This window comes from Oncorhynchus gorbuscha, linkage group LG04 (assembly GCF_021184085.1).
Source record: "Oncorhynchus gorbuscha isolate QuinsamMale2020 ecotype Even-year linkage group LG04, OgorEven_v1.0, whole genome shotgun sequence".
NCBI lineage: Eukaryota > Metazoa > Chordata > Actinopteri > Salmoniformes > Salmonidae > Oncorhynchus > Oncorhynchus gorbuscha.
The window spans coordinates 51900524-51911571 of record NC_060176.1 but is presented as its reverse complement, the minus strand read 5'-3'; the positions used below and the strand labels follow the sequence as shown (position 1 = coordinate 51911571).

General features: G+C 47.2%; 2 protein-coding genes across 3 annotated transcripts; one reads left to right on the top strand and one right to left on the bottom strand.

The window, feature by feature from the left end:
- Nucleotides 1-7: 7 nt before the first annotated feature.
- Nucleotides 8-3023, bottom strand: srrd (SRR1 domain containing). 2 transcript variants are annotated; one of them, XM_046347153.1, is made up of 7 exons: nt 2437-3023; nt 2241-2281; nt 1879-2084; nt 1549-1605; nt 1266-1417; nt 1074-1119; nt 8-949 (listed from the first exon to the last, which is right to left on the bottom strand). In XM_046347153.1, the coding sequence occupies exons 1-7, from the start codon at nt 2583-2585 to the stop codon at nt 695-697; spliced, it is 906 nt and encodes a 301-aa protein (XP_046203109.1). In that variant the 5' UTR covers nt 2586-3023; the 3' UTR covers nt 8-694. The 2 variants fall into 2 exon arrangements, with proteins under 2 accessions (XP_046203109.1, XP_046203108.1); XM_046347152.1 differs by having other exon boundaries at nt 1507-1605; nt 2437-2966.
- Nucleotides 2768-10549, top strand: tfip11 (tuftelin interacting protein 11). The gene is made up of 15 exons (XM_046347150.1): nt 2768-2915; nt 3334-3552; nt 3698-3875; nt 4052-4220; nt 4344-4471; nt 7231-7392; nt 7568-7759; nt 7889-8068; nt 8197-8331; nt 8465-8571; nt 8690-8858; nt 9000-9243; nt 9483-9625; nt 9788-9953; nt 10057-10549. The coding sequence occupies exons 2-15, from the start codon at nt 3344-3346 to the stop codon at nt 10404-10406; spliced, it is 2532 nt and encodes an 843-aa protein (XP_046203106.1). The 5' UTR covers nt 2768-2915; nt 3334-3343; the 3' UTR covers nt 10407-10549.
- Nucleotides 10550-11048: the final 499 nt, after the last annotated feature.

Below are 11048 nucleotides of genomic sequence, written 5' to 3'. Positions count from 1 at the left end.
GTAATTGTTCTTTAAAAAAAATGTATTCTTCTTCCAAATTTTATAACATACATACATTCCACATATCAACAAACACACATAGGTCCACAGTACTCAGACACTTCTGCCAGATTTTCCGACTGTGGAAGTGAATCCACCATCCTATCCAGGGTTTTTCCTGGATCAAAAAGGGGCTTAGGGGTGGGCGTGGTTTGCTGCAGTAATGAGCACAGATGACCGTCGGCGTGGCTACATTTTAGAGGACCCTATCTTGGCGCTGTATCAAAAAATAAGCCAATTTCCTGCAAGTCAACAAATTTCTCCATGGAGCGGAGAATGTTTTTGGCCGTTTTAAAGCTAATTTTCTGCGATTCTATATATTCTGCCATGGAGCTGAGAGACAATGTTGCAGTTTTAAAGCTAATTTCCTGCAATTCTATGCATTTCACCATGGATAATGCTGTGTTCTTTTGTTCAAACATAATAACAAAAGGAATACGGTTTTTGGAATTTTCAATTCTCCCTGTCTAGCTTTTATTTTGGTGATTGTTAGTTCTCAAAGATTATATTATTCAAAAAATATAGATGTTCATTGATTTTTCTACATACTTTATATCTAGTTTAAGTTTAACTAATTTTTCCACCCTGAAAATAAATTTACCCCAAAAAGAAAATGTCCCACCAAAGGATTACTAGGGCAACAAAAAAATCCTTGTTATCCTCTCATTTCACTGGGAACCACAGAGACCACAGTGATTCCTTCATCCTCCACCCCTCTCATCTCTGTGGGCCTCTGTATGATCTCCAGATCGGGGCAGTGTTGGTATTGGGGCTCTGGTGCTTCCCTCCAGGCGGATTGTGGGAGTTTGCAGAGACTGCTGGGCTTAAAGGTGATGAGGGCAGTGTCATTGAAGATGTCCAGGAGTCGGGACGGGCATGGAAGGGGCCACTCCTCACACACACACACAGCCTGACACACAAAGGGGGGGGTTAAGGGTCAAATAACTCCATAGACAGTGGATCATATTTAGCTATACTGCATTTCTATTGTATATCTATTTTCTTATGACACTGTACTTAGTTTTAAAGGATACGTGTGCTATGTAGCTGTAGTCTCTCTGGAGTTCTCTCTGAATCATCCTGAAGGAAAGACAATCGTTAGAGGATCACACACACACACACACACACACACACACACACACACACACACACACACACACACACACACACACACACACACACACACACACACACACACACACACACACACACACACACACACACACCTGTCCTTTATGCCTGCAAAGCTGTTTCCTATGATAGTCAGTAGAGGCAGTGCATCTCTACTCCAGTTCTTCCAAAGCAGGTTGTTGTACAGAGCCTTCCCACAATGCATCAGGTAGAAAAGAGTTGGCCTCGACACTGCTCGCTTCCCCTCCTGATGACATCACACACATGAATACAATAGCATTTCATTAGTCCATCTGCAGAGACAAAAATTGTGTTCTGTATTTCTTCCACACACACCTCGTTCTCAGTCAGCACGTTGAGGCCAAGCTGTCTCAGTACCTCCATCTCCCCTGAGGAAAACACAGGGTCGTACACACTGCACCACTCCATAGGGATCTAGACAGGAATACAGTGTACATTACACACAGTATAGTATGGAATATAGGGTCGATTATGGCAGCCCTTCACACCTCTCTGATTCAGAGGTGTTGGGTAAAATGCGGAAGACACATTTCAGTTGAATGCATTCAGTTGTACAGCTGACTAGGTATCCCCCTTTCCCATTACACACTGCACTTCTTCATGGGAATCTAGAGTGGGACAGGAGAAATACAGTGAAGCGGTGTCTTTAGGCCGTGTCTTAGGTCTTGAGAGAGAGCGAGAGAGTACCTGTAGTGACTCCAGAATCAATAGCAGCATAGCTAGTTGGTAACGAGCTGTCACACAGCAAGAGAAGGAGCCCAGACCATAACACACACACTCCAGTGGGCCGCTAGGGGCCTCCCGGGCCCGGTCCCCACCCTCAGGTCTTGGGTCAGAGCCTGCTGCTGGGTCCCCTCCAACCTCTGGGGAGTCTGCCACAGCCGTCAGTCGATCTGAGAAAGGAAAGAACTCTATTACCATAGTGTTTACACTTATCCAATTCTTTCAGGTTTATTGTGTCGCTATTAGTAGAGGCTGGAAGTTATGGGACTGGCCAAATGGGACCAGATACAGAACAAGATCATCTATTAGAGTATTAGAGTACGCACCTCTCCACTCAAACCAGAAGTCTGCACACCTCAATTCAGCACTACAATGGGAAAAATAAAGAAACACAGTTATGTTTTTGTGCCAACTGCTGTGATTAGATAGGCCTACTGTCCACCTTTGTACAATACAGTACAGTGAATGACATATGGGAACAGTCAGGATAATCCTGGATTTTAATAGCTTTGTTCTTCTTACATGGTTTCTGTGATCCTTTGTTTGGTCCTATCTATGTCCACAGCGTCGGCGTGTCCAGGTTCATGACAGGCCGTGTGAGGAATCTTCCCTCTGCGGCCTGCTCCCTTCCGTCGCCGGGCCACCTGCCACTCCTCACCATTGTTCGGCATCTGGAATAGTTCGCTTATCTACATCCACACAACAGCTCGCCTAACCAACACAGGTATAAGACTCATTAATTTATGATAATGATACTGTCACTAATTGTGTAATCGTAGGGAAAATGAATAAAACAAAAAGTTAGTAGCTAGTATTTCTGGCAACACAGGGGGGACTGTTTTGAAAGTGGCGCACGCAAACCCATTTTGCTTCCGGTGTAATATTTGTCAAGGGGAAGTACTTGGGGTTTCGTCTTCGTTACAATGCTAGCTAGATAGCGGTACACATTGTCCATCTATTTTTTATCGTTCATCGATAGTTGCAACAACTGAGCAGTTCAGGTAAGTCATTAAGTTCAATGTACTTTCCTAGACATGTAAATCGAGCTGGTCCCTCCAACGACGCATAGCCAGAGCAGGAAACCCGCTGTCCCATGACGATGTTAGACTAGCTAGTTTGGTAGCTAGAATTAATATATAACTAGCTAACACTATATAGATCTAAATCAGCTTTATCAATGTCAACTTGTATATTCTGCATGCAAACAGGGTCATATCACTTAAGTTGTTTCGCCATAAAGCAAGCAAGTCCAGACAATAAATACCTAACGTTACTATGTTACTTTCTAAAAAGTGTAGTCCATAGACTGTACAGTGTATGCACTACCTACGTTTTAATCGTCCATATGAGGAAGTGACTGGGTAGTTTCTGTTAACTATTCCTTAACGATGAAGGCTTGAATAACTGTTTTCTTCTCAGAGACCCAGCCATGTCTATGTCCCACCTGTACGGACGGCAGGGAGAGGAGGAGGATGAGGGGGTGGAGGTAGAGAAGTTTGAGGTGACAGAATGGGACCTGGCCAATGAGTTTAACCCGGAGCGTCGCAGACACAGACAGACCAAAGAGGAGGCCGTCTATGGCATCTGGGCAGAGAGGGGAGACTCCGACGATGAGAGACCCAGCTTCGGAGGGAAGAGGTAGGAGGCTGGTTCCTGTACACTGTCCACCTGATAAAATGCTGATGACTGAACTACACACACATTCAGAAAGAGGAGACGGTGGCAGAGATGGATGTCACAATCTCATGGTCTTCATTGGATCTGTGTCTACTCTTAATCCCAGGTCTAAGGACTACTCTGCCCCTGTGAGTTTTGTGAGTGCTGGGCTACGCAAGTCTGCAGCAGAGGAGAATCAACAACAACAGCAGCAGATAGATGGAGGGTCAGATGACTCTGACAATGACAACACTCCCCCTGCCCAACCCCCACCCCGCGACACTGCACCTAAGAAACTGCAGACGGTAGGTGTATGTGGTGTGTGTTTTATGGGACCTTGAAGGAGCATTAGGTTCTGTGAATCAAAGGTTCAACACAGAATCACATATTAATGACCAATAGACAGAATTATTAGGAGGAATGATTTTGTCTTACTTGCATGGTTAACTCTGTTTTTCCTTCTTCTGTCTGATTTCTCTAGGGTGGTCATTTCCGTGGCAATAGCCAGTCCCAGAGGACGGGGTTTGCGGCCGGTATCCGAGCTGGAGGAGACTTGGGCACTTGGGAGAAACACACCAAGGGGATTGGCCAGAAACTCCTCCAGAAGATGGGCTATGTACCAGGGAAAGGACTGGGGAAAAACGCCCAGGGTGAGTATATGAGAGAGAGAATGAGAGAGGGGAATTCTGCTAATTCTTCTGTTAAGGTTCAAAAGTCCTCTTTCGAATGCTGCCTCTCTCCTCAGGTCTGACCTCTAAACCCTCTCTCCTAAGGTATTTTGAATCCCATTGAGGCAAAGCTTCGGAAGGGAAAGGGGGCGGTGGGCGCCTACGGCAACGAGAGAACCAAACAGTCACTACAGGACTTCCCTGTGGTTGACTCCGAGGAGGAGGAGGAGAAGGTAGCTCTCTCTTTCTGTTTCTCCCCATCCTCAACCACTTCTGTAGTCTGAGCACAGATCTGAAAGGGACTGGTTAGGTATAAACAATGCAGTGATGACCTTTCCACTATATTCCTCTCCTATTCGGTCCTTTTAGATTTGTGAGCACAACATCTGTACCCGGTTTAATGATGTATGCCTTTGCTCGCCTGAGGTAGAGTATCTCATGATAAGCTGTAGACAACTCTTTTTAGATAGTGTGTTCATATGTATTTTTTGTAGCTGTTTACATACCACCACAGACCGACGCTGGCACTAAAACCGCACTCAATGAGCTGTATTCCGCCACAAGCAAACAGGAAAACGCTCACCCGGAGGCGGTGCTCCTTGATGTGGCCGGGGACTTTAATGCAGGGAAACTTAAATCGTCTTACCAAATTTCTATCAGCATGTTAAATGTGCAACCAGAGGAAAAAAAAACTCTGGACCACCTTTACTCCACACACAGAGAAGCATACAAAGCTCTCCTTCGCCCTCTATTTGGCAAATCTGACCATAATTCTATCCTCCTGATTCCTGCTTACAAGCAAAAATTTAAGCGGGAAGCAACAGTGACTCGAACAAATAAAAAAGTGGTCAGATGAAGATGTTAAGCTACAGGACTATTTTGCTAGCACAAACTGGAATATGTTCCTGTGATTCTTCCGATGACATTGAGGATTACACCACATCAATCACTGGCTTTATCAATAAGTACATGGAGGACGTCGTCCCCACAGTGACTGCTGCTTTCAAGGACCGGGACTCTAACCCGGAAGCTTATAAAACATCCCGCTATGCCCTCCGAACCATCAAACAGGCAAAGCGTCAGTACAGGACTTAGATCAAATCGTACTACACCGGCTCTGACGCTCGTCGGATGTGGCAGGGCTTGCAAACCATTACAGACTAGAAAGGGAAGCACAGCCAAGAGCTGCCCAGTGACAGGAGCCTACTAGACGAGCTAAACTACTTTATGCTCGCTTCGAGGCAAATAAAACTGAAACATGCATGAGAGCACCAGCTGTTCTGGGAAGACTGTGATCACGCTCTCTGGACCCGATGTGAGTAAGACCTTTAAAACAGGTCAACATTCGCAGGACCGCAGTGCCAGATGGATTACCAGGACATGTACTGCAAGCATGCGCTGACCAACTGACAAGTGTCTCACTGACATTATCAACCTCTCCCTGTCTGACTCTGTAATACCAACATGTTTTAAGCAGACCACCATAGTCCCTGTGCCCAAAAACACTAAGGTAACCTGCCTAAATTACTACTGACCCGAAGCACTCATGTCTGTAGTCATGAAGTGCTTTGAAAGGCTGGTCATGGCTCACATCAACACCATTATCCCGTAAACCCTAGACCCACTCCAATTTGCATAATGCCTTAACAGATCCACAGATGATGCAATCTCTATTGCATTCCACACTGCCCTTTCCCACCTGGACAAAAGGAACACCTATGTGATAATGCTGTTCATTGACTACAGCTCAGCATTCAACACCATAGTGCCCTCAAAGCTCATCAATAACCTAAGGACCCTGGGACTAAATACCTCCCTCTGCAACTGGATCCTGGACTGCCTGACGGGCCGCCCCCAGGTGGTAAGAGTAAGTAACAACACATCCGCCATGCTGATCCTCAACACAGGGGACCCTCAGGGGTGTGTGCTCAGTCTCCTGTACTCCCTGTTCACTCGTGACTGCACGGCCAGGCAACACCATCATTAAGTTTGCTGATGACACCACAGTGGTAGTCCTGATCACCGACAATGACGAGACAGCCTATAGGGAGGTGGTCAGAGACCTGGCTGTGTGGTGCCAGGACAAAACCTCTCCCTCAACGTGATCAAGACAGGAGATGGAGGAGATGATTGTGGACTACAGGAAAAAGAGGACAGAGCACGCCCCCATTCTCATTGACTGGGCTGTAGTGGAGCAACTTGAGAGCTTCAAGTTCCTTGGTGTCTACATCACCAACAAACTATCATGGTCCAAGCACACAAAGACAGTTGTGAAGAGGGCACGACAAAACCTATTCCTACTCAGGAGACTGAACAAATTTGGCATGGGTCCTCAGATCCTAAAAAAGTTCTACAGCTGCACCATCGAGAGCATCCTGACGGATTGCATCACTGCCTGGTATGGCAACTGCTCAGCCTCCGACCGCAAGGCACTACAGAGGGTAGTGCGTACGGCCCAGTATATAACTGGGGCAAAGCTTCCTGCCATCCAGAACCTCTATACCAGGCGGTGTCAGAGGAAGGCCCTAAAAATGGTCAGACTCCAGCCGCACTAGTCATAGACTGTTCTCTCTGCTACCGCACGGCAAGCGGTACTGGAGCGCGAAGTCTGAGTCCAAGAGGCTTCTAAACAGCTTCTACCCTCAAGCTATAAGACTCCTGAACATCTAATAAAATGGCTACCCAGACTATTTACATTGTCCCCTCCCCCATTTTACAATGCTGCTACTCTGTAGTCACTTCAATAACTCTACCTACATGTACATCGACTAACCGGTGCTCCCACACATTAACTCTGTACCGGTACCCCCCTGTATATAGTCTCGCTATTGTTATTTTACTTCTGCTCTTTAATTACTTTTATTTCTTATTCTTATTTGTACTGCATTGTTGGTTAGGGACTAGTAAGCAAGCATTTCACTGTAACCTGTTGTATTTTGCGCATGTGACTAATAAAATTAGATTTAACATACCTTTATCCCCCTTTTTCTAGGAGTTCCAGAGGGAACTAGGTCAGTGGCGTAGGGACCCTGCAGGTGGTGGAGGGAAGAAGAAACCAAAGTATTCCTACAGGACTGTAGAGGAGCTGAAGGCTAAAGGCAAGCTGGCTGGACGGACCACACAGACACCCGCTGGAGAACTGGCTCAAGTCAAGGTGGGGGACACACACACACACACACACACACACACACACACACACACACACACACACACACACACACACACACACACACACACACACACAGTTACACATTTAAGTATCCAGAAACTGATTTAAACGCTTGAATTTTATAATTTAAGAAGAAAAAATGCTCCCCACCTCTCTCTAGGTGATAGATATGACAGGCAGGGAACAGAAGGTGTATTACAGCTACAGTCAGATGACTAACAAACTCAGTGTACCAGAGGAGGCTCCACTGAGTGTGGCCACACGTGAGCAGAAGACGTCTGGCTTTGCCCTGCCAGAACTGGAACACAACCTGCAACTACTGATCGACCTGACGGAACAAGACATACTACAGGTAACCCCTAACCCCTAGGATACACAACTTTCTGCTTCTGAGACAACACACCTCACCGATTTACTATAACACTATTTCCAGAGTTCAGAAACTCATAAACTCACACTTTATTCCCCTGTCTGTCTGTAGTCCTCACGGCGTCTGCAGCATGAGCGTGACGTGGTGGTGACTCTAAGCCACGAGAGCTCCGGTCTGCAGACGAGGCTCGGGACAGAACGGGATGCCATCCAGAGGCTAGAGGCAGTACTGCAGCTGGTGGATCGCTTTCAGAGCGGGGAGACTGCACCCGGGGTAGGACCCAGCCTGCAGGTACACATGTTTGTGCTTTCTCGGGACAGGTCATTTTTCAAGATGGAGAATAACAATGGTCCCAGTATTGAACCTTGTGGTACAAACTTTTCTTTATTGTATTTTACTCCCCCTTTCTCTCACCCTAGGAGTGTGCTGGTGTTTTTGAGACTCTACAGAGTGAGTTCTATGAGGAGTACAAGACTCTAGGTTTGGGAGATCTGGCTGCGGCTGTAGTACATCCACTACTCCGAGAGAAACTACGCACATGGGATCCTCTCAAGGTACACACACACTCCCTTGCGTGCTCCACCTTTTAGTTGTGGAAGCACCACCAAGTGCATGAAAACACTTGCATGTACTCCTAGTTCCCTCCACTCCTGCTGGAGTCTGGCTGTTTGTGCTGTTTGTCTGTAGGACAGTTCATATGGTCTGGAGGAGGTGGGTCAGTGGCGAGCCATCCTGGAGTCTGATCAGCTTCACCACGCCAACGCCCCTGAAGCACACATGGACCCATACCACAGGTAAATCAATACCACTTCACACCTCAGGTGTGTGTCTGTGTGTGCACAGTGGGCAAGTGGGAAAAATACCATAATGTCAAGCCTTATGCGAGTAAATATAACGTGTGTGTGTGTACAGGCTGCTGTGGGAGGTGTGGATCCCTGTGCTGCGAGTGTGTGTGTCGGGGTGGCAGCCTCGCATGGTAGGACCCATGGTGGACTGTGTGGAGGTCTGGGCCCCTCTGCTGCCCCTCTGGATACTAAACCACCTCCTGGAACAACTCCTCTTCCCCAGGCTGCAGAGAGAGGTAGAATCACACAGTAGTAGTAGTAGTAGTAGTTTGGTCTTGGTGGGGTAGCTCAAAATGTCACTTTTTTCTACCCAGAACCATAAACATAATGAACGCACTCTTTCTACCCCCACTAACCCCACCCCTTCTCTTTCATAGGTGGATAGCTGGAACCCCCTGACCGACACAGTGCCCATCCACTCCTGGCTCCACCCCTGGCTGCCTCTGCTCCAATCACGGCTGGAGCCTCTCTACCCACCCATCCGCAGTAAACTGGCCAATGCGCTGCAGCGCTGGCACCCGAGTGACGGCTCCGCCCGCCTCATCCTCCAACCATGGAGAGACGTGTTCACGCCCGGTGCCTGGGAGGCCTTCATGGTCAAAAACATAATCCCTAAACTAGGTAAACATACACACACTTACCTTCAGTGGCCCCTGAAGCCAGCTGAATGACACTACGCTGAATGACACTACGCTGACTGCGTCCCAAATGTCACCTTCTTCCCAAGATAGTGCACTACTTTTGACAAACTCTGGTCATAAGTAGTGCATTATAAAGGACATGGGGTGCCAAAATGGGGACGCAGACAAATATTACTGGATAGTAGAACAGTAGTTTCTTCGTACTCTCCTTCCCTATAGCTCTGTGTCTGGGGGAGCTGGTAATAAATCCTCACCAGCAGCAGATGGAGCCGTTCAATTGGGTGTTGGACTGGGAGGGCATGCTGTCTCCCTCTAGCCTCGTATCACTGCTGGACAAACACTTCTTCTCCAAGTGGCTACAGGTATGTATGTGTGTGAGCGAGCACAGAGGTTGTGCTTAATGATAATTGACTTACTCCTGATGTGTTTGCCTGTGCTGTTTTTTTTTTTTTAGGCCTAAATAGTCTGTAAATGTTCTTAACTATGCGGAGATAATTGATTTGTGTGTTTGTCTGTTTGTGTAGGTGCTGTGTTCGTGGCTCAGTAACAGTCCTAACTATGAGGAGATTACAAAGTGGTACCTAGGCTGGAAGTCCATATTCAGTGATGCTGTTCTGGCTCAGCCACTCGTTAAGGACAAGTTCAACGAAGCTCTGGACATCATGAACCGCGCTGTCTCCTCTGGCCTTGGTTCGTATTACACACACACACACACAGTTCCAAACAACATGAATTGATCACCGACCTTTGGCATAGGTTAATATGATACACATGCACCCTTCTCTTTCTGCAGGTGGGGGGTACATGCAGCCTGGTGCCCGTGAGAACATAGCATACCTCACACACACAGAGCGTCGTAAAGACTTCCAGTACGAGGCTCTGCAGGAGCGCCGGGATGCTGAGAGCGTGGCGCAGCGAGGCATCGGTGCCAGCTTGCCCACCAACTTCAAAGACCTGATCCAGACCAAGGCTGAGGAGAACAACATTGTCTTCATGCCGCTGGTTGCCAAACGCCACGAGGGCAAACAGCTGTACACCTTTGGACGTATCGTCATCTACATAGACAGAGGAGTGGTCTTCGTACAGGGAGAGAAGACCTGGGTCCCTACATCCCTACAGAGTCTCATAGATATGGCCAAGTGATAGAGGGAGTACATAGAGATGGCGATAAGGTGAAAGATGTGTAGAGGCAGCACGCTTGTCATTTGTTTGTAATAAGTTTGTTATTCAGCTGGTAATCACTGAAATATGTAATTGGAACCATGAATAAATGATTTGACTTTCTACATAAGTTATTTTTTGTTGTAGACTCACCGCTGCAAACCAAGAGTATTGCTCGTAGGAGTTTAAATTACTTGGCTGTAAAATCACGACTGAAACCCATTTTTAACCTTTATTTATCTAAGTCAGTTAAGAACAAATTCTTGTTTACAATGATGGCCCAACCCGGGTGACACTGTGCCAGTTGAGCGCCGCCCTATAGGACTCCTAATCACAGCCGGTTGTGCTACAGTCTGGATTCGAACCAGGGTGTCTGTAGTGACGACACTAGCACTGAGATGCAGTGCCTCAGACCGCTGTGCAACTTGGGAGCCTGTATGTATGTTTGCCTACCACTGTTGCACAACTTCTAGTGAGAAGAGAACTCCTGAGTGGAACAGTGGTGTAAGACGCTGCATCTCGGTGCTAGAGGTGTCCCTACAGAACCGGGTTCAATTCCATTCCATTCTCAACCGGCCATAATTGAGGCCCATAGGGCGGTGCACAATTGGCCCAGTGTCGGCT

Coding starts and splice junctions, on each gene's coding strand:
- tfip11 (XM_046347150.1), top strand. CDS start 3,344: ATGTCTATGTCCCACCTGTACGGACGGCAGGGAGAGGAGGAGGATGAG. Junction 4,472..7,230: donor CCGAGGAGGAGGAGGAGAAG/GTAGCTCTCTCT, acceptor CCCTTTTTCTAG/GAGTTCCAGAGGGAACTAGG. Junction 7,393..7,567: donor GAGAACTGGCTCAAGTCAAG/GTGGGGGACACA, acceptor ACCTCTCTCTAG/GTGATAGATATGACAGGCAG.
- srrd (XM_046347152.1), bottom strand. CDS start 2,585: ATGCCGAACAATGGTGAGGAGTGGCAGGTGGCCCGGCGACGGAAGGGA. Junction 1,606..1,878: donor TGATTCTGGAGTCACTACAG/GTACTCTCTCGC, acceptor ATTCCTGTCTAG/ATCCCTATGGAGTGGTGCAG. Junction 1,418..1,506: donor ACGTGCTGACTGAGAACGAG/GTGTGTGTGGAA, acceptor TGATGTCATCAG/GAGGGGAAGCGAGCAGTGTC.